The sequence below is a fragment of the Lemur catta genome, chromosome 13 (genome assembly GCF_020740605.2).
Source record: "Lemur catta isolate mLemCat1 chromosome 13, mLemCat1.pri, whole genome shotgun sequence".
In the NCBI taxonomy this organism is placed as follows: domain Eukaryota; kingdom Metazoa; phylum Chordata; class Mammalia; order Primates; family Lemuridae; genus Lemur; species Lemur catta.
The window spans coordinates 66,529,129-66,550,006 of NC_059140.1; the positions used below are offsets into that span (position 1 = coordinate 66,529,129).

Here is a 20,878-nt window from a genome sequence, read left to right on the forward strand (position 1 = left end):
CCCCGTAACTGTCCTAAGGTTGGTCTCTGCATCCTTAAGCATAGGGGAGTTTTCACAGAGGAAAGCAGGCCGAGGCCCAGTGAACTTGGCATTTCCAATAGTTGGTGCTAGAGACTGCAAAGAAGGTGTTCTTTTCGGTATTATTCCACTGTGGTTTCGCCATGATGTTCAGAACCCGAGCAGGTTTCTCGCATTAGCGTCAGAATCCTGCCAGTAGTTGAGATTTCTGGGTGGGGTGTAAGTGCGGGGCTTCTGTCAGCCCTGCCTTTGGTTTGCTTACCTGCAGAGTTGGTAAGTGCATATTTGCCTGAGGTGGGAAAAGTGTGGATCGTGCTTCAGATTTCATCCTGACCCTTTTGAGATCACCAGTATGTTGGTAATTATTGGCCATTTCCATAGCGTTTTGCACCGTAACAGTCATGAGGTCGGTCTCTGCATCCTGAAGCCTAGGATGCTTTTTGCAGAGAAACCTCTGCTGAGGCCCAGGTAACTTGGTATTTCCCATACCTGGCACCGGAGCCTTGGAAGATAGGATTGTTTTCAGTATTCTTTCACCGTCCTTTCACCACCGTTTCAAGAACGGGAGCCCTTTTCAACCGTTAGCGTAAGGACCGTTCCTTGGAGATGAGATATTTTTCTGGGGTGGCAAGTGCAGGGCCTCTGTCCGTCCTGGGTTTGTGGGACTCGCGCCAGACACGAGAAGTGCGCCTTTGTGGGAGAGGTGAATAGTGCGGATCCTGTTTCAGTCTAAAGACTGAAACAGGATCCGCACTCTTCACCGTTCCTTTCAGAATCATTTGATTCATCAGCTAGGAACGGCGATTCCTTCTCCAGACCAATCGAAGGCTAGGCCGCACTCACTCGATCTTTCCGAGAGGTGTGTGGCGCAACTTTGGAAAGAACCGCTAGGTGGAGAACTATTTGGTATTTTTCCGTAGCACTTTTCCCCGTAACTGTCCTAAGGTTGGTCTCTGCATCCTTAAGCATAGGAGAGTTTTCACAGAGGAAAGCAGGCCGAGGCCCAGTAAACTTGGCTTTTCCAATAGTTGGTGCTAGAGACTGCAAAGAAAGTGTTCTTTTCGGTATTATTCCACTGTGGTTTCGCCATGGTGTTCAGAACCCGAGCAGGTTTCTGGCATTAGCGTCAGAATCCTGCCTGGTAGTTGAGATTTCTGGGTGGGGTGTAAGTGCGGGGCTTCTGTCAGCCCTGCCTTTGGTTTGCTTACCTGCAGAGTTGGTAAGTGCATATTTGCGTGAGATGGGAAAAGTGTGGATCGTGCTTCAGATTTCATCCTGACCCTTTTGAGATCACCAGCATGTTGGTAATTATTGGCCATTTCCGTAGCGTTTTGCACCGTAACAGGCATGAGGTCGGTCTCTGCATCCTGAAGCCTAGGATGCTTTTCGCAGAGAAACCTCTGCTGAGGCCCAGGTAACTTGGTATTTCCCATACCTGGCACCGGAGCCTTGGAAGATAGGATTGTTTTCAGTATTCTTTCACCGTCCTTTCACCACCGTTTCAAGAACGGGAGCCCTTTTCAACCGTTAGCGTAAGGACCGTTCCTTGGAGATGAGATATTTTTCTGGGGTGGCAAGTGCAGGGCCTCTGTCCGTCCTGGGTTTGTGGGACTCGCGCCAGACACGAGAAGTGCGCCTTTGTGGGAGAGGTGAATAGTGCGGATCCTGTTTCAGTCTAAAGACTGAAACAGGATCCGCACTCTTCACCGTTCCTTTCAGAATCATTTGATTCATCAGCTAGGAACGGCGATTCCTTCTCCAGACCAATCGAAGGCTAGGCCGCAGTCACTCGATCTTTCCGAGAAGTGTGTGGCGCAACTTTGGAAAGAACCGCTAGGTGGAGAACTATTTGGTATTTTTCCCTAGCACTTTTCCCCGTAACTGTCCTAAGGTTGGTCTCTGCATCCTTAAGCATAGGGGAGTTTTCACAGAGGAAAGCAGGCCGAGGCCCAGTGAACTTGGCATTTCCAATAGTTGGTGCTAGAGACTGCAAAGAAAGTGTTCTTTTCGGTATTATTCCACTGTGGTTTCGCCATGGTGTTCAGAACCCGAGGAGGTTTCTCGCATTAGCGTCAGAATCCTGTCTGGTAGTTGAGATTTCTGGGTGGGGTGTAAGTGCGGGGCTTCTGTCAGCCCTGCCTTTGGTTTGCTTACCTGCAGAGTTGGTAAGTGCATATTTGCGTGAGATGGGAAAAGTGTGGATCGTGCTTCAGATTTCATCCTGACCCTTTTGAGATCACCAGTATGTTGGTAATTATTGGCCATTTCCATAGCGTTTTGCACCGTAACAGGCATGAGGTCGGTCTCTGCATCCTGAAGCCTAGGATGCTTTTCGCAGAGAAACCTCTGCTGAGGCCCAGGTAACTTGGTATTTCCCATACCTGGCACCGGAGCCTTGGAAGATAGGATTGTTTTCAGTATTCTTTCACCGTCCTTTCACCACCGTTTCAAGAACGGGAGCCCTTTTCAACCGTTAGCGTAAGGACCCTTCCTTGGAGATGAGATATTTTTCTGGGGTGGCAAGTGCAGGGCCTCTGTCCGTCCTGGGTTTGTGGGACTCGCGCCAGACACGAGAAGTGCGCCTTTGTGGGAGAGGTGAATAGTGCGGATCCTGTTTCAGTCTAAAGACTGAAACAGGATCCGCACTCTTCACCGTTCCTTTCAGAATCATTTGATTCATCAGCTAGGAACGGCAATTCCTTCTCCAGACCAATCGAAGGCTAGGCCGCACTCACTCGATCTTTCCGAGAGGTGTGTGGCGCAACTTTGGAAAGAACCGCTAGGTGGAGAACTATTTGGTATTTTTCCCTAGCACTTTTCACCATGATCGTCATAAGGTTGTTGTCTTCATCCTTAAGCATAGGGGAGTTTTCACAGACAAATGCATGCTGAGGCGCAGGAAACTTGGCATTTGCAATAATTGGTAGTAGAAACTATAAAGAAGTTGTTCTTTTAAGTATTATTCCACTGTGGTTTCATAATTATTTTCAGAACCAGAGCAGGTTTCACGCATTAGCAGAAGAATCCTTCCTGGTAGTTGAGATTTCTGGGTGGGGTGTAAGTGAGGGGCTTGTGTCAGCCCCGTGTTTGATTTGTTTACCTCCAGAGTTGGTAAGAGCATATTTGTGTGAGATGGGAAAAGTGTGGATCGTGCTTCAGATTTCATCCTGACCCTTTTGAGATCACCAGTATGTTGGTAATTATTGGCCATTTCCGTAGCGTTTTGCACCGTAACAGTCATGAGGTCGGTCTCTGCATCCTGAAGCCTAGGATGCTTTTCGCAGAGAAACCTCTGCTGAGGCCCAGGTAACTTGGTATTTGCCATACCTGGCACCGGAGCCTTGGAAGATAGGATTGTTTTCAGTATTCTTTCACCGTCCTTTCACCACCGTTTCAAGAACGGGAGCCCTTTTCAACCGTTAGCGTAAGGACCGTTCCTTGGAGATGAGATATTTTTCTGGGGTGGCAAGTGCAGGGCCTCTGTGCGTCCTGGGTTTGTGGGACTCGCGCCAGACACGAGAAGTGCGCCTTTGTGGGAGAGGTGAATAGTGCGGATCCTGTTTCAGTCTAAAGACTGAAACAGGATCCGCACTCTTCACCGTTCCTTTCAGAATCATTTGATTCATCAGCTAGGAACGGCGATTCCTTCTCCAGACCAATCGAAGGCTAGGCCGCACTCACTCGATCTTTCCGAGAGGTGTGTGGCGCAACTTTGGAAAGAACCGCTAGGTGGAGAACTATTTGGTATTTTTCCGTAGCACTTTTCCCCGTAACTGTCCTAAGGTTGGTCTCTGCATCCTTAAGCATAGGGGAGTTTTCACAGAGGAAAGCAGGCCGAGGCCCAGTGAACTTGGCATTTCCAATAGTTGGTGCTAGAGACTGCAAAGAAAGTGTTCTTTTCGGTATTATTCCACTGTGGTTTCGCCATGATGTTCAGAACCCGAGCAGGTTTCTCGCATTAGCGTCAGAATCCTGCCAGTAGTTGAGATTTCTGGGTGGGGTGTAAGTGCGGGGCTTCTGTCAGCCCTGCCTTTGGTTTGCGTACCTGCAGAGTTGGTAAGTGCATATTTGCGTGAGGTGGGAAAAGTGTGGATCGTGCTTCAGATTTCATCCTGACCCTTTTGAGATCACCAGTATGTTGGTAATTATTGGCCATTTCCATAGCGTTTTGCACCGTAACAGGCATGAGATCGGTCTCTGCATCCTGAAGCCTAGGATGCTTTTCGCAGAGAAACCTCTGCTGAGGCCCAGGTAACTTGGTATTTCCCATACCTGGCACCAGAGCCTTGGAAGATAGGATTGTTTTCAGTATTCTTTCACCGTCCTTTCACCACCGTTTCAAGAACGGGAGCCCTTTTCAACCGTTAGCGTAAGGACCCTTCCTTGGAGATGAGATATTTTTCTGGGGTGGCAAGTGCAGGGCCTCTGTCCGTCCTGGGTTTGTGGGACTCGCGCCAGACACGAGAAGTGCGCCTTTGTGGGAGAGGTGAATAGTGCGGATCCTGTTTCAGTCTAAAGACTGAAACAGGATCCGCACTCTTCACCGTTCCTTTCAGAATCATTTGATTCATCAGCTAGGAACGGCGATTCCTTCTCCAGACCAATCGAAGGCTAGGCCGCAGTCACTCGATCTTTCCGAGAGGTGTGTGGCGCAACTTTGGAAAGAACCGCTAGGTGGAGAACTATTTGGTATTTTTCCGTAGCACTTTTCCCCGTAACTGTCCTAAGGTTGGTCTCTGCATCCTTAAGCATAGGGGAGTTTTCACAGAGGAAAGCAGGCCGAGGCCCAGTGAACTTGGCATTTCCAATAGTTGGTGCTAGAGACTGCAAAGAAAGTGTTCTTTTCGGTATTATTCCACTGTAGTTTCGCCATGATGTTCAGAACCCGAGCAGGTTTCTCGCATTAGCGTCAGAATCCTGCCAGTAGTTGAGATTTCTGGGTGGGGTGTAAGTGCGGGGCTTCTGTCAGCCCTGCCTTTGGTTTGCTTACCTGCAGAGTTGGTAAGTGCATATTTGCCTGAGGTGGAAAAAGTGTGGATCGTGCTTCAGATTTCATCCTGACCCTTTTGAGATCACCAGTATGTTGGTAATTATTGGCCATTTCCATAGGGTTTTGCACCGTAACAGGCATGAGGTCGGTCTCTGCATCCTGAAGCCTAGGATGCTTTTCGTAGAGAAACCTCTGCTGAGGCCCAGGTAACTTGGTATTTCCCATACCTGGCACCGGAGCCTTGGAAGATAGGATTGTTTTCAGTATTCTTTCACCGTCCTTTCACCACCGTTTCAAGAACGGGAGCCCTTTTCAACCGTTAGCGTAAGGACCCTTCCTTGGAGATGAGATATTTTTCTGGGGTGGCAAGTGCAGGGCCTCTGTCCGTCCTGGGTTTGTGGGACTCGCGCCAGACACGAGAAGTGCGCCTTTGTGGGAGAGGTGAATAGTGCGGATCCTGTTTCAGTCTAAAGACTGAAACAGGATCCGCACTCTTCACCGTTCCTTTCAGAATCATTTGATTCATCAGCTAGGAACGGCGATTCCTTCTCCAGACCAATCGAAGGCTAGGCCGCAGTCACTCGATCTTTCGGAGAGGTGTGTGGCGCAACTTTGGAAAGAACCGCTAGGTGGAGAACTATTTGGTATTTTTCCCTAGCACTTTTCCCCGTAACTGTCCTAAGGTTGGTCTCTGCATCCTTAAGCATAGGGGAGTTTTCACAGAGGAAAGCAGGCCGAGGCCCAGTGAACTTGGCATTTCCAATAGTTGGTGCTAGAGACTGCAAAGAAAGTGTTCTTTTCGGTATTATTACACTGTGGTTTCGCCATGATGTTCAGAACCCGAGCAGGTTTCTCGCATTAGCGTCAGAATCCTGCCTGGTAGTTGAGATTTCTGGGTGGGGTGTAAGTGCGGGGCTTCTGTCAGCCCTGCCTTTGGTTTGCTTACCTGCAGAGTTGGTAAGTGCATGTTTGCCTTAGGTGGGAAAAGTGTGGATCGTGCTTCAGATTTCATCCTGACCCTTTTGAGATCACCAGTATGTTGGTAATTATTGGCCATTTCCATAGCGTTTTGCACCGTAACAGTCATGAGGTCGGTCTCTGCATCCTGAAGCCTAGGATGCTTTTTGCAGAGAAACCTCTGCTGAGGCCCAGGTAACTTGTTATTTCCCATACCTGGCACCGGAGCCTTGGAAGATAGGATTGTTTTCAGTATTCTTTCACCGTCCTTTCACCACCGTTTCAAGAACGGGAGCCCTTTTCAACCGTTAGCGTAAGGACCCTTCCTTGGAGATGAGATATTTTTCTGGGGTGGCAAGTGCAGGGCCTCTGTCCGTCCTGGGTTTGTGGGACTCGCGCCAGACACGAGAAGTGCGCCTTTGTGGGAGAAGTGAATAGTGCGGATCCTGTTTCAGTCTAAAGACTGAAACAGGATCCGCACTCTTCACCGTTCCTTTCAGAATCATTTGATTCATCAGCTAGGAACGGCGATTCCTTCTCCAGACCAATCGAAGGCTAGGCCGCACTCACTCGATCCTTCCGAGAGGTGTGTGGCGCAACTTTGGAAAGAACCGCTAGGTGGAGAACTATTTGGTATTTTTCCGTAGCACTTTTCCCCGTAACTGTCCTAAGGTTGGTCTCTGCATCCTTAAGCATAGGGGAGTTTTCACAGAGGAAAGCAGGCCGAGGCCCAGTAAACTTGGCTTTTCCAATAGTTGGTGCTAGAGACTGCAAAGAAAGTGTTCTTTTCGGTATTATTCCACTGTGGTTTCGCCATGGTGTTCAGAACCCGAGCAGGTTTCTGGCATTAGCGTCAGAATCCTGCCTGGTAGTTGAGATTTCTGGGTGGGGTGTAAGTGCGGGGCTTCTGTCAGCCCTGCCTTTGGTTTGCTTACCTGCAGAGTTGGTAAGTGCATATTTGCGTGAGATGGGAAAAGTGTGGATCGTGCTTCAGATTTCATCCTGACCCTTTTGAGATCACCAGCATGTTGGTAATTATTGGCCATTTCCGTAGCATTTTGCACCGTAACAGGCATGAGGTCGGTCTCTGCATCCTGAAGCCTAGGATGCTTTTCGCAGAGAAACCTCTGCTGAGGCCCAGGTAACTTGGTATTTCCCATACCTGGCACCGGAGCCTTGGAAGATAGGATTGTTTTCAGTATTCTTTCACCGTCCTTTCACCACCGTTTCAAGAACGGGAGCCCTTTTCAACCGTTAGCGTAAGGACCGTTCCTTGGAGATGAGATATTTTTCTGGGGTGGCAAGTGCAGGGCCTCTGTGCGTCCTGGGTTTGTGGGACTCGCGCCAGACACGAGAAGTGCGCCTTTGTGGGAGAGGTGAATAGTGCGGATCCTGTTTCAGTCTAAAGACTGAAACAGGATCCGCACTCTTCACCGTTCCTTTCAGAATCATTTGATTCATCAGCTAGGAACGGCGATTCCTTCTCCAGACCAATCGAAGGCTAGGCCGCACTCACTCGATCTTTCCGAGAGGTGTGTGGCGCAACTTTGGAAAGAACCGCTAGGTGGAGAACTATTTGGTATTTTTCCGTAGCACTTTTCCCCGTAACTGTCCTAAGGTTGGTCTCTGCATCCTTAAGCATAGGGGAGTTTTCACAGAGGAAAGCAGGCCGAGGCCCTGTGAACTTGGCATTTCCAATAGTTGGTGCTAGAGACTGCAAAGAAAGTGTTCTTTTCGGTATTATTCCACTGTGGTTTCGCCATGATGTTCAGAACCCGAGCAGGTTTCTCGCATTAGCGTCAGAATCCTGCCTGGTAGTTGAGATTTCTGGGTGGGGTGTAAGTGCGGGGCTTCTGTCAGCCCTGCCTTTGGTTTGCGTACCTGCAGAGTTGGTAAGTGCATATTTGCGTGAGGTGGGAAAAGTGTGGATCGTGCTTCAGATTTCATCCTGACCCTTTTGAGATCACCAGTATGTTGGTAATTATTGGCCATTTCCATAGCGTTTTGCACCGTAACAGGCATGAGATCGGTCTCTGCATCCTGAAGCCTAGGATGCTTTTCGCAGAGAAACCTCTGCTGAGGCCCAGGTAACTTGGTATTTCCCATACCTGGCACCAGAGCCTTGGAAGATAGGATTGTTTTCAGTATTCTTTCACCGTCCTTTCACCACCGTTTCAAGAACGGGAGCCCTTTTCAACCGTTAGCGTAAGGACCCTTCCTTGGAGATGAGATATTTTTCTGGGGTGGCAAGTGCAGGGCCTCTGTCCGTCCTGGGTTTGTGGGACTCGCGCCAGACACGAGAAGTGCGCCTTTGTGGGAGAGGTGAATAGTGCGGATCCTGTTTCAGTCTAAAGACTGAAACAGGATCCGCACTCTTCACCGTTCCTTTCAGAATCATTTGATTCATCAGCTAGGAACGGCGATTCCTTCTCCAGACCAATCGAAGGCTAGGCCGCAGTCACTCGATCTTTCCGAGAGGTGTGTGGCGCAACTTTGGAAAGAACCGCTAGGTGGAGAACTATTTGGTATTTTTCCGTAGCACTTTTCCCCGTAACTGTCCTAAGGTTGGTCTCTGCATCCTTAAGCATAGGGGAGTTTTCACAGAGGAAAGCAGGCCGAGGCCCAGTGAACTTGGCATTTCCAATAGTTGGTGCTAGAGACTGCAAAGAAAGTGTTCTTTTCGGTATTATTCCACTGTAGTTTCGCCATGATGTTCAGAACCCGAGCAGGTTTCTCGCATTAGCGTCAGAATCCTGCCTGGTAGTTGAGATTTCTGGGTGGGGTGTAAGTGCGGGGCTTCTGTCAGCCCTGCCTTTGGTTTGCTTACCTGCAGAGTTGGTAAGTGCATATTTGCCTGAGGTGGAAAAAGTGTGGATCGTGCTTCAGATTTCATCCTGACCCTTTTGAGATCACCAGTATGTTGGTAATTATTGGCCATTTCCATAGGGTTTTGCACCGTAACAGGCATGAGGTCGGTCTCTGCATCCTGAAGCCTAGGATGCTTTTCGTAGAGAAACCTCTGCTGAGGCCCAGGTAACTTGGTATTTCCCATACCTGGCACCGGAGCCTTGGAAGATAGGATTGTTTTCAGTATTCTTTCACCGTCCTTTCACCACCGTTTCAAGAACGGGAGCCCTTTTCAACCGTTAGCGTAAGGACCCTTCCTTGGAGATGAGATATTTTTCTGGGGTGGCAAGTGCAGGGCCTCTGTCCGTCCTGGGTTTGTGGGACTCGCGCCAGACACGAGAAGTGCGCCTTTGTGGGAGAGGTGAATAGTGCGGATCCTGTTTCAGTCTAAAGACTGAAACAGGATCCGCACTCTTCACCGTTCCTTTCAGAATCATTTGATTCATCAGCTAGGAACGGCGATTCCTTCTCCAGACCAATCGAAGGCTAGGCCGCAGTCACTCGATCTTTCGGAGAGGTGTGTGGCGCAACTTTGGAAAGAACCGCTAGGTGGAGAACTATTTGGTATTTTTCCCTAGCACTTTTCCCCGTAACTGTCCTAAGGTTGGTCTCTGCATCCTTAAGCATAGGGGAGTTTTCACAGAGGAAAGCAGGCCGAGGCCCAGTGAACTTGGCATTTCCAATAGTTGGTGCTAGAGACTGCAAAGAAAGTGTTCTTTTCGGTATTATTACACTGTGGTTTCGCCATGATGTTCAGAACCCGAGCAGGTTTCTCGCATTAGCGTCAGAATCCTGCCTGGTAGTTGAGATTTCTGGGTGGGGTGTAAGTGCGGGGCTTCTGTCAGCCCTGCCTTTGGTTTGCTTACCTGCAGAGTTGGTAAGTGCATGTTTGCCTTAGGTGAGAAAAGTGTGGATCGTGCTTCAGATTTCATCCTGACCCTTTTGAGATCACCAGTATGTTGGTAATTATTGGCCATTTCCATAGCGTTTTGCACCGTAACAGTCATGAGGTCGGTCTCTGCATCCTGAAGCCTAGGATGCTTTTTGCAGAGAAACCTCTGCTGAGGCCCAGGTAACTTGTTATTTCCCATACCTGGCACCGGAGCCTTGGAAGATAGGATTGTTTTCAGTATTCTTTCACCGTCCTTTCACCACCGTTTCAAGAACGGGAGCCCTTTTCAACCGTTAGCGTAAGGACCCTTCCTTGGAGATGAGATATTTTTCTGGGGTGGCAAGTGCAGGGCCTCTGTCCGTCCTGGGTTTGTGGGACTCGCGCCAGACACGAGAAGTGCGCCTTTGTGGGAGAAGTGAATAGTGCGGATCCTGTTTCAGTCTAAAGACTGAAACAGGATCCGCACTCTTCACCGTTCCTTTCAGAATCATTTGATTCATCAGCTAGGAACGGCGATTCCTTCTCCAGACCAATCGAAGGCTAGGCCGCACTCACTCGATCCTTCCGAGAGGTGTGTGGCGCAACTTTGGAAAGAACCGCTAGGTGGAGAACTATTTGGTATTTTTCCGTAGCACTTTTCCCCGTAACTGTCCTAAGGTTGGTCTCTGCATCCTTAAGCATAGGGGAGTTTTCACAGAGGAAAGCAGGCCGAGGCCCAGTAAACTTGGCTTTTCCAATAGTTGGTGCTAGAGACTGCAAAGAAAGTGTTCTTTTCGGTATTATTCCACTGTGGTTTCGCCATGGTGTTCAGAACCCGAGCAGGTTTCTGGCATTAGCGTCAGAATCCTGCCTGGTAGTTGAGATTTCTGGGTGGGGTGTAAGTGCGGGGCTTCTGTCAGCCCTGCCTTTGGTTTGCTTACCTGCAGAGTTGGTAAGTGCATATTTGCGTGAGATGGGAAAAGTGTGGATCGTGCTTCAGATTTCATCCTGACCCTTTTGAGATCACCAGCATGTTGGTAATTATTGGCCATTTCCGTAGCGTTTTGCACCGTAACAGGCATGAGGTCGGTCTCTGCATCCTGAAGCCTAGGATGCTTTTCGCAGAGAAACCTCTGCTGAGGCCCAGGTAACTTGGTATTTCCCATACCTGGCACCGGAGCCTTGGAAGATAGGATTGTTTTCAGTATTCTTTCACCGTCCTTTCACCACCGTTTCAAGAACGGGAGCCCTTTTCAACCGTTAGCGTAAGGACCCTTCCTTGGAGATGAGATATTTTTCTGGGGTGGCAAGTGCAGGGCCTCTGTCCGTCCTGGGTTTGTGGGACTCGCGCCAGACACGAGAAGTGCGCCTTTGTGGGAGAGGTGAATAGTGCGGATCCTGTTTCAGTCTAAAGACTGAAACAGGATCCGCACTCTTCACCGTTCCTTTCAGAATCATTTGATTCATCAGCTAGGAACGGCGATTCCTTCTCCAGACCAATCGAAGGCTAGGCCGCACTCACTCGATCTTTCCGAGAGGTGTGTGGCGCAACTTTGGAAAGAACCGCTAGGTGGAGAACTATTTGGTATTTTTCCGTAGCACTTTTGCCCATAACTGTCCTAAGGTTGGTCTCTGCATCCTTAAGCATAGGGGAGTTTTCACAGAGGAAAGCAGGCCGAGGCCCTGTGAACTTGGCATTTCCAATAGTTGGTGCTAGAGACTGCAAAGAAAGTGTTCTTTTCGGTATTATTCCACTGTGGTTTCGCCATGATGTTCAGAACCCGAGCAGGTTTCTCGCATTAGCGTCAGAATCCTGCCTGGTAGTTGAGATTTCTGGGTGGGGTGTAAGTGCGGGGCTTCTGTCAGCCCTGCCTTTGGTTTGCGTACCTGCAGAGTTGGTTAGTGCATATTTGCGTGAGGTGGGAAAAGTGTGGATCGTGCTTCAGATTTCATCCTGACCCTTTTGAGATCACCAGTATGTTGGTAATTATTGGCCATTTCCATAGCGTTTTGCACCGTAACAGGCATGAGATCGGTCTCTGCATCCTGAAGCCTAGGATGCTTTTCGCAGAGAAACCTCTGCTGAGGCCCAGGTAACTTGGTATTTCCCATACCTGGCACCAGAGCCTTGGAAGATAGGATTGTTTTCAGTATTCTTTCACCGTCCTTTCACCACCGTTTCAAGAACGGGAGCCCTTTTCAACCGTTAGCGTAAGGACCCTTCCTTGGAGATGAGATATTTTTCTGGGGTGGCAAGTGCAGGGCCTCTGTCCGTCCTGGGTTTGTGGGACTCGCGCCAGACACGAGAAGTGCGCCTTTGTGGGAGAGGTGAATAGTGCGGATCCTGTTTCAGTCTAAAGACTGAAACAGGATCCGCACTCTTCACCGTTCCTTTCAGAATCATTTGATTCATCAGCTAGGAACGGCGATTCCTTCTCCAGACCAATCGAAGGCTAGGCCGCAGTCACTCGATCTTTCCGAGAGGTGTGTGGCGCAACTTTGGAAAGAACCGCTAGGTGGAGAACTATTTGGTATTTTTCCGTAGCACTTTTCACCGTAACTGTCCTAAGGTTGGTCTCTGCATCCTTAAGCATAGGGGAGTTTTCACAGAGGAAAGCAGGCCGAGGCCCAGTGAACTTGGCATTTCCAATAGTTGGTGCTACAGACTGCAAAGAAAGTGTTCTTTTCGGTATTATTCCACTGTGGTTTCGCCATGATGTTCAGAACCCGAGCAGGTTTCTCGCATTAGCGTCAGAATCCTGCCTGGTAGTTGAGATTTCTGGGTGGGGTGTAAGTGCGGGGCTTCTGTCAGCCCTGCCTTTGGTTTGCTTACCTGCACAGTTGGTAAGTGCATATTTGCCTGAGGTGGGAAAAGTGTGGATCGTGCTTCAGATTTCATCCTGACCCTTTTGAGATCACCAGTATGTTGGTAATTATTGGCCATTTCCATAGCGTTTTGCACCGTAACAGGCATGAGGTCGGTCTCTGCATCCTGAAGCCTAGGATGCTTTTCGCAGAGAAACCTCTGCTGAGGCCCAGGTAACTTGGTATTTCCCATACCTGGCACCGGAGCCTTGGAAGATAGGATTGTTTTCAGTATTCTTTCACCGTCCTTTCACCACCGTTTCAAGAACGGGAGCCCTTTTCAACCGTTAGCGTAAGGACCCTTCCTTGGAGATGAGATATTTTTCTGGGGTGGCAAGTGCAGGGCCTCTGTCCGTCCTGGGTTTGTGGGACTCGCGCCAGACACGAGAAGTGCGCCTTTGTGGGAGAGGTGAATAGTGCGGATCCTGTTTCAGTCTAAAGACTGAAACAGGATCCGCACTCTTCACCGTTCCTTTCAGAATCATTTGATTCATCAGCTAGGAACGGCGATTCCTTCTCCAGACCAATCGAAGGCTAGGCCGCACTCACTCGATCCTTCCGAGAGGTGTGTGGCGCAACTTTGGAAAGAACCGCTAGGTGGAGAACTATTTGGTATTTTTCCGTAGCACTTTTCCCCGTAACTGTCCTAAGGTTGGTCTCTGCATCCTTAAGCATAGGGGAGTTTTCACAGAGGAAAGAAGGCCGAGGCCCAGTGAACTTGGCATTTCCAATAGTTGGTGCTAGAGACTGCAAAGAAGGTGTTCTTTTCGGTATCATTCCACTGTGGTTTCGCCATGATGTTCAGAACCCGAGCAGGTTTCTCGCATTAGCGTCAGAATCCTGCCAGTAGTTGAGATTTCTGGGTGGGGTGTAAGTGCGGGGCTTCTGTCAGCCCTGCCTTTGGTTTGCTTACCTGCAGAGATGGTAAGTGCATATTTGCGTGAGATGGGAAAAGTGTGGATCGTGCTTCAGATTTCATCCTGACCCTTTTGAGATCACCAGTATGTTGGTAATTATTGGCCATTTCCATAGCGTTTTGCACCGTAACAGGCATGAGGTCGGTCTCTGCATCCTGAAGCCTAGGATGCTTTTCGCAGAGAAACCTCTGCTGAGGCCCAGGTAACTTGGTATTTCCCATACCTGGCACCGGAGCCTTGGAAGATAGGATTGTTTTCAGTATTCTTTCACCGTCCTTTCACCACCGTTTCAAGAACGGGAGCCCTTTTCAACCGTTAGCGTAAGGACCCTTCCTTGGAGATGAGATATTTTTCTGGGGTGGCAAGTGCAGGGCCTCTGTCCGTCCTGGGTTTGTGGGACTAGCGCCAGACACGAGAAGTGCGCCTTTGTGGGAGAGGTGAATAGTGCGGATCCTGTTTCAGTCTAAAGACTGAAACAGGATCCGCACTCTTCACCGTTCCTTTCAGAATCATTTGATTCATCAGCTAGGAACGGCGATTCCTTCTCCAGACCAATCGAAGGCTAGGCCGCAGTCACTCGATCTTTCCGAGAGGTGTGTGGCGCAACTTTGGAAAGAACCGCTAGGTGGAGAACTATTTGGTATTTTTCCGTAGCACTTTTCCCCGTAACTGTCCTAAGGTTGGTCTCTGCATCCTTAAGCATAGGGGAGTTTTCACAGAGGAAAGCAGGCCGAGGCCCAGTGAACTTGGCATTTCCAATAGTTGGTGCTAGAGACTGCAAAGAAGGTGTTCTTTTCGGTATTATTCCACTGTGGTTTCGCCATGATGTTCAGAACCCGAGCAGGTTTCTCGCATTAGCGTCAGAATCCTGCCAGTAGTTGAGATTTCTGGGTGGGGTGTAAGTGCGGGGCTTCTGTCAGCCCTGCCTTTGGTTTGCTTACCTGCAGAGATGGTAAGTGCATATTTGCGTGAGATGGGAAAAGTGTGGATCGTGCTTCAGATTTCATCCTGACCCTTTTGAGATCACCAGTATGTTGGTAATTATTGGCCATTTCCATAGCGTTTTGCACCGTAACAGGCATGAGGTCGGTCTCTGCATCCTGAAGCCTAGGATGCTTTTCGCAGAGAAACCTCTGCTGAGGCCCAGGTAACTTGGTATTTCCCATACCTGGCACCGGAGCCTTGGAAGATAGGATTGTTTTCAGTATTCTTTCACCGTCCTTTCACCACCGTTTCAAGAACGGGAGCCCTTTTCAACCGTTAGCGTAAGGACCGTTCCTTGGAGATGAGATATTTTTCTGGGGTGGCAAGTGCAGGGCCTCTGTGCGTCCTGGGTTTGTGGGACTCGCGCCAGACACGAGAAGTGCACCTTTGTGGGAGAGGTGAATAGTGCGGATCCTGTTTCAGTCTAAAGACTGAAACAGGATCCGCACTCTTCACCGTTCCTTTCAGAATCATTTGATTCATCAGCTAGGAACGGCGATTCCTTCTCCAGACCAATCGAAAGCTAGGCCGCACTCACTCGATCTTTCCGAGAGGTGTGTGGCGCAACTTTGGAAAGAACCGCTAGGTGGAGAACTATTTGGTATTTTTCCGTAGCACTTTTGCCCGTAACTGTCCTAAGGTTGGTCTCTGCATCCTTAAGCATAGGGGAGTTTTCACAGAGGAAAGCAGGCCGAGGCCCTGTGAACTTGGCATTTCCAATAGTTGGTGCTAGAGACTGCAAAGAAAGTGTTCTTTTCGGTATTATTCCACTGTGGTTTCGCCATGATGTTCAGAACCCGAGCAGGTTTCTCGCATTAGCGTCAGAATCCTGCCTGGTAGTTGAGATTTCTGGGTGGGGTGTAAGTGCGGGGCTTCTGTCAGCCCTGCCTTTGGTTTGCTTACCTGCAGAGTTGGTAAGTGCATATTTGCGTGAGATGGGAAAAGTGTGGATCGTGCTTCAGATTTCATCCTGACCCTTTTGAGATCACCAGCATGTTGGTAATTATTGGCCATTTCCGTAGCGTTTTGCACCGTAACAGGCATGAGGTCGGTCTCTGCATCCTGAAGCCTAGGATGCTTTTCGCAGAGAAACCTCTGCTGAGGCCCAGGTAACTTGGTATTTCCCATACCTGGCACCAGAGCCTTGGAAGATAGGATTGTTTTCAGTATTCTTTCACCGTCCTTTCACCACCGTTTCAAGAACGGGAGCCCTTTTCAACCGTTAGCGTAAGGACCCTTCCTTGGAGATGAGATATTTTTCTGGGGTGGCAAGTGCAGGGCCTCTGTCCGTCCTGGGTTTGTGGGACTCGCGCCAGACACGAGAAGTGCGCCTTTGTGGGAGAGGTGAATAGTGCGGATCCTGTTTCAGTCTAAAGACTGAAACAGGATCCGCACTCTTCACCGTTCCTTTCAGAATCATTTGATTCATCAGCTAGGAACGGCGATTCCTTCTCCAGACCAATCGAAGGCTAGGCCGCACTCACTCGATCTTTCCGAGAGGTGTGTGGCGCAACTTTGGAAAGAACCGCTAGGTGGAGAACTATTTGGTATTTTTCCGTAGCACTTTTCCCCGTAACTGTCCTAAGGTTGGTCTCTGCATCCTTAAGCATAGGGGAGTTTTCACAGAGGAAAGCAGGCCGAGGCCCAGTAAACTTGGCTTTTCCAATAGTTGGTGCTAGAGACTGCAAAGAAAGTGTTCTTTTCGGTATTATTCCACTGTGGTTTCGCCATGGTGTTCAGAACCCGAGCAGGTTTCTGGCATTAGCGTCAGAATCCTGCCTGGTAGTTGAGATTTCTGGGTGGGGTGTAAGTGCGGGGCTTCTGTCAGCCCTGCCTTTGGTTTGCTTACCTGCAGAGTTGGTAAGTGCATATTTGCGTGAGATGGGAAAAGTGTGGATCGTGCTTCAGATTTCATCCTGACCCTTTTGAGATCACCAGCATGTTGGTAATTATTGGCCATTTCCGTAGCGTTTTGCACCGTAACAGGCATGAGGTCGGTCTCTGCATCCTGAAGCCTAGGATGCTTTTCGCAGAGAAACCTCTGCTGAGGCCCAGGTAACTTGGTATTTCCCATACCTGGCACCGGAGCCTTGGAAGATAGGATTGTTTTCAGTATTCTTTCACCGTCCTTTCACCACCGTTTCAAGAACGGGAGCCCTTTTCAACCGTTAGCGTAAGGACCCTTCCTTGGAGATGAGATATTTTTCTGGGGTGGCAAGTGCAGGGCCTCTGTCCGTCCTGGGTTTGTGGGACTCGCGCCAGACACGAGAAGTGCGCCTTTGTGGGAGAGGTGAATAGTGCGGATCCTGTTTCAGTCTAAAGACTGAAACAGGATCCGCACTCTTCACCGTTCCTTTCAGAATCATTTGATTCATCAGCTAGGAACGGCGATTCCTTCTCCAGACCAATCGAAGGCTAGGCCGCAGTCACTCGATCTTTCCGAGAGGTGTGTGGCGCAACTTTGGAAAGAACCGCTAGGTGGAGAACTATTTGGTATTTTTCCCTAGCACTTTTCCCCGTAACTGTCCTAAGGTTGGTCTCTGCATCCTTAAGCATAGGGGAGTTTTCACAGAGGAAAGCAGGCCGAGGCCCAGTGAACTTGGCATTTCCAATAGTTGGTGCTAGAGACTGCAAAGAAAGTGTTCTTTTCGGTATTATTCCACTGTGGTTTCGCCATGGTGTTCAGAACCCGAGCAGGTTTCTCGCATTAGCGTCAGAATCCTGTCTGGTAGTTGAGATTTCTGGGTGGGGTGTAAGTGCGGGGCTTCTGTCAGCCCTGCCTTTGGTTTGCTTACCTGCACAGTTGGTAAGTGCATATTTGCGTGAGATGGGAAAAGTGTGGATCGTGCTTCAGATTTCATCCTGACCCTTTTGAGATCACCAGTATGTTGGTAATTATTGGCCATTTCCATAGCGTTTTGCACCGTAACAGGCATGAGGTCGGTCTCTGCATCCTGAAGCCTAGGATGCTTTTCGCAGAGAAACCTCTGCTGAGGCCCAGGTAACTTGGTATTTCCCATACCTGGCACCGGAGCCTTGGAAGATAGGATTGTTTTCAGTATTCTTTCACCGTCCTTTCACCACCGTTTCAAGAACGGGAGCCCTTTTCAACCGTTAGCGTAAGGACCCTTCCTTGGAGATGAGATATTTTTCTGGGGTGGCAAGTGCAGGGCCTCTGTCCGTCCTGGGTTTGTGGGACTCGCGCCAGACACGAGAAGTGCGCCTTTGTGGGAGAGGTGAATAGTGCGGATCCTGTTTCAGTCTAAAGACTGAAACAGGATCCGCACTCTTCACCGTTCCTTTCAGAATCATTTGATTCATCAGCTAGGAACGGCGATTCCTTCTCCAGACCAATCGAAGGCTAGGCCGCACTCACTCGATCTTTCCGAGAGGTGTGTGGCGCAACTTTGGAAAGAACCGCTAGGTGGAGAACTATTTGGTATTTTTCCCTAGCACTTTTCACCATGATCGTCATAAGGTTGTTGTCTTCATCCTTAAGCATAGGGGAGTTTTCACAGACAAATGCATGCTGAGGCGCAGGAAACTTGGCATTTGCAATAATTGGTAGTAGAAACTATAAAGAAGTTGTTCTTTTAAGTATTATTCCACTGTGGTTTCATAATTATTTTCAGAACCAGAGCAGGTTTCACGCATTAGCAGAAGAATCCTTCCTGGTAGTTGAGATTTCTGGGTGGGGTGTAAGTGAGGGGCTTGTGTCAGCCCCGTGTTTGATTTGTTTACCTCCAGAGTTGGTAAGAGCATATTTGCGTGAGATGGGAAAAGTGTGGATCGTGCTTCAGATTTCATCCTGACCCTTTTGAGATCACCAGTATGTTGGTAATTATTGGCCATTTCCGTAGCGTTTTGCACCGTAACAGTCATGAGGTCGGTCTCTGCATCCTGAAGCCTAGGATGCTTTTCGCAGAGAAACCTCTGCTGAGGCCCAGGTAACTTGGTATTTCCCATACCTGGCACCGGAGCCTTGGAAGATAGGATTGTTTTCAGTATTCTTTCACCGTCCTTTCACCACCATTTCAAGAACGGGAGCCCTTTTCAACCGTTAGCTTAAGAATCCTTCTTCGGAGATGAGATATTTTTCTGGGGTGGCAAGTGCAGGGCCTCTGTCTGTCCTGAGTTTGTGGGACTCGCGCCAGACATGAGAAGTGCGCCTTTGTGTGAGAGGTGAATAGTGCGGATCCTGTTTCAGTCTGAATTAGTCTGTTAGTAATCTGATATTAATCTGTTTCCCGAAATAATCATAAGTAGTGTATTTTTATTAACAAAGAGCAGCAATAATATTTTGAAGGTATTAACATTTTACAGCCTAGCCAGTTCACCTATGTATACTTTTGTTTCATTGAAATGCAGACTTTCAGTATTCTATTGTCTGATTTAATCAACTATTATCTGACAGGTCCTGGAGTTGTTAATTATTCGAGATGGGGAGTTTCAGGAACTAATGAAATTAGCACTCAATCAGGGAAAAATACATCATGAAATGCAAGTTTTAGAAAAAGAAGTAGAGAAGAGAGACAGTGATATTCAGCAACTGCAAAAACAACTAAAGGAAGCAGAACAAATACTGGTAAGTTGCAGAGGTTGGTTCTTAGGTGAACAGGGTATTTTTTAATCTGTTTCTGAGAAATAAATCTATCAATATTGTGAAGCGAAGGCAACTTGACTTTCCAAGTTTGAAAATGACATCCTGTCAGTGGTTAAATGAAAGGCCAGTATTTCTCTCTTTCTGTTTTTTTTGGTTTTTTTTTTTTTTTTTTGGTCACTGATCCTTAGGCTAAATCTTCAGTTTTTAAATATTTTGAAATTATGATTGTAAAATATATGTGCTAGTTTTATAAATCAACTAAAATTGATTACATTATTTAGTCTTTCATCCTAAACTAGGTAGGATTTGGATATGTGTCAAGGATCCTAATTTTTCCTTTGTTGTTTTTGGCTACTGTTTTAAAGAGGTGATTTATTTGCTCTTATTTGTCCAGTGATTTCACTAAATACTAACGAAATTGTTATGTAGTGGTATTGCAGCAATAGCTTAGTTTGATTCTCATGGACCAGACATTGCTGGCATCCTCCTCTCTGATGAACTTCTTCAAAAGTATATCAAAATGGGCTCCAATACATAAAAGCCTGAGCAGTTCAGGGTAAATTAAGCACCCCTACTGAAGAAACAGCCCCAAGTTAATGCTTTTTTAAAAGTATATTAAAATCTGTTTTCCCCTATGAAAGTAATACTTACCAAAAGAAATTCAGAAGATACAGAAAAGTGGAAAGAAGAGGGAAAAGATTGCCATTAGTCCAACCACTCAAAAGAATGCCACTATTCACAGTTTGATCTATTTCCTTTAAGTCTTGGGTATTCATTTTTTAGCTTATTGTAATTAGCAGAATACTAACAGATTTTCAATTACTATTTATTAAACTTAAGCATTTTGCATGTACTTGTATCCTCTTTGTTTAGTTTTCCAATTTTGTGTATAATGTTTTGATGAATATCTCCTTGCAGATAAAATTTTTTTTTCTTCAGCAGTTTGGGTTATATTCTTTGGATTAGATTTCCACAGATGTAATTATTGAATTAAAGACAGTGAACACAAGGACCATAAGACTGAATTTACATAGTAGCAACTAAGATTGAGGATTTAGGCACCAGGCCCTGTGCATTGCATTATTTCAGTCTTTTGTTTGTTAGTTTGTTTTTAAAGACAAAGTCTTATTCTGTCACCCTGGGTGGAGTGCAGTGGCATCATTGTAGCTCACTGCAACCACAAGCTCCTAGGCTCAAGCAATCCTCTTTACTCTTCCAAAGTAGCTGGGACTAGAGATGCACACCATTATGCTAATTTTTCTATTTTTTGTAGAGACAGGGTCTTGCTCTTGCTCAGGCTGATCTCCAACTGCTGAGCTCAAGCAGTCTTCCTGCCTCAGCCTCTCAGCGTGCTAGGATTACATGCGTGAGCCACCGAGCCCGAGCTATTTCAGTCTTTATGATAATTTATATAACATCAATGTCATTATTCAAATGAAGAAACCAATATTTTAATTAAATAAGTTATTTGCTCAAAGAGGCTAAAAAGTAAAGCTTGAACTTAAACTTACATCTGACTCCATACTCTTAACCATGGTGTCATAGTTGAGGATATACATATACTTATAATAATTCTTTCATTAAATATAACTGAAATTAATGATATGTAGTGGTGTTTCAGAACATTACAAATAAATTGTGGAGATTTCCAAATTTTGCATATTGTTCCTGTGGGATAAATGATCTTGTGAATTAAGCCAAAAACTATTCTTGATGTAGTTAATAATAAACCATATTTCTTTTTTTATTGTTGTTTAAAATTAGGC

General features: G+C 47.5%; 1 protein-coding gene across 2 annotated transcripts in view; it reads left to right on the forward strand.

The window, feature by feature from the left end:
- MED4 (mediator complex subunit 4) overlaps positions 1-20,878 on the forward strand; it is a 447,920-nt gene that overhangs the window by 420,517 nt on the left and 6,525 nt on the right. For both annotated transcript variants that reach the window (XM_045567416.1, XM_045567415.1), the window contains exon 3: positions 18,924-19,095. In XM_045567416.1, the coding sequence (XP_045423372.1) occupies positions 18,924-19,095 (172 nt within the window). The remainder of the gene's footprint in view (positions 1-18,923; positions 19,096-20,878) is intronic.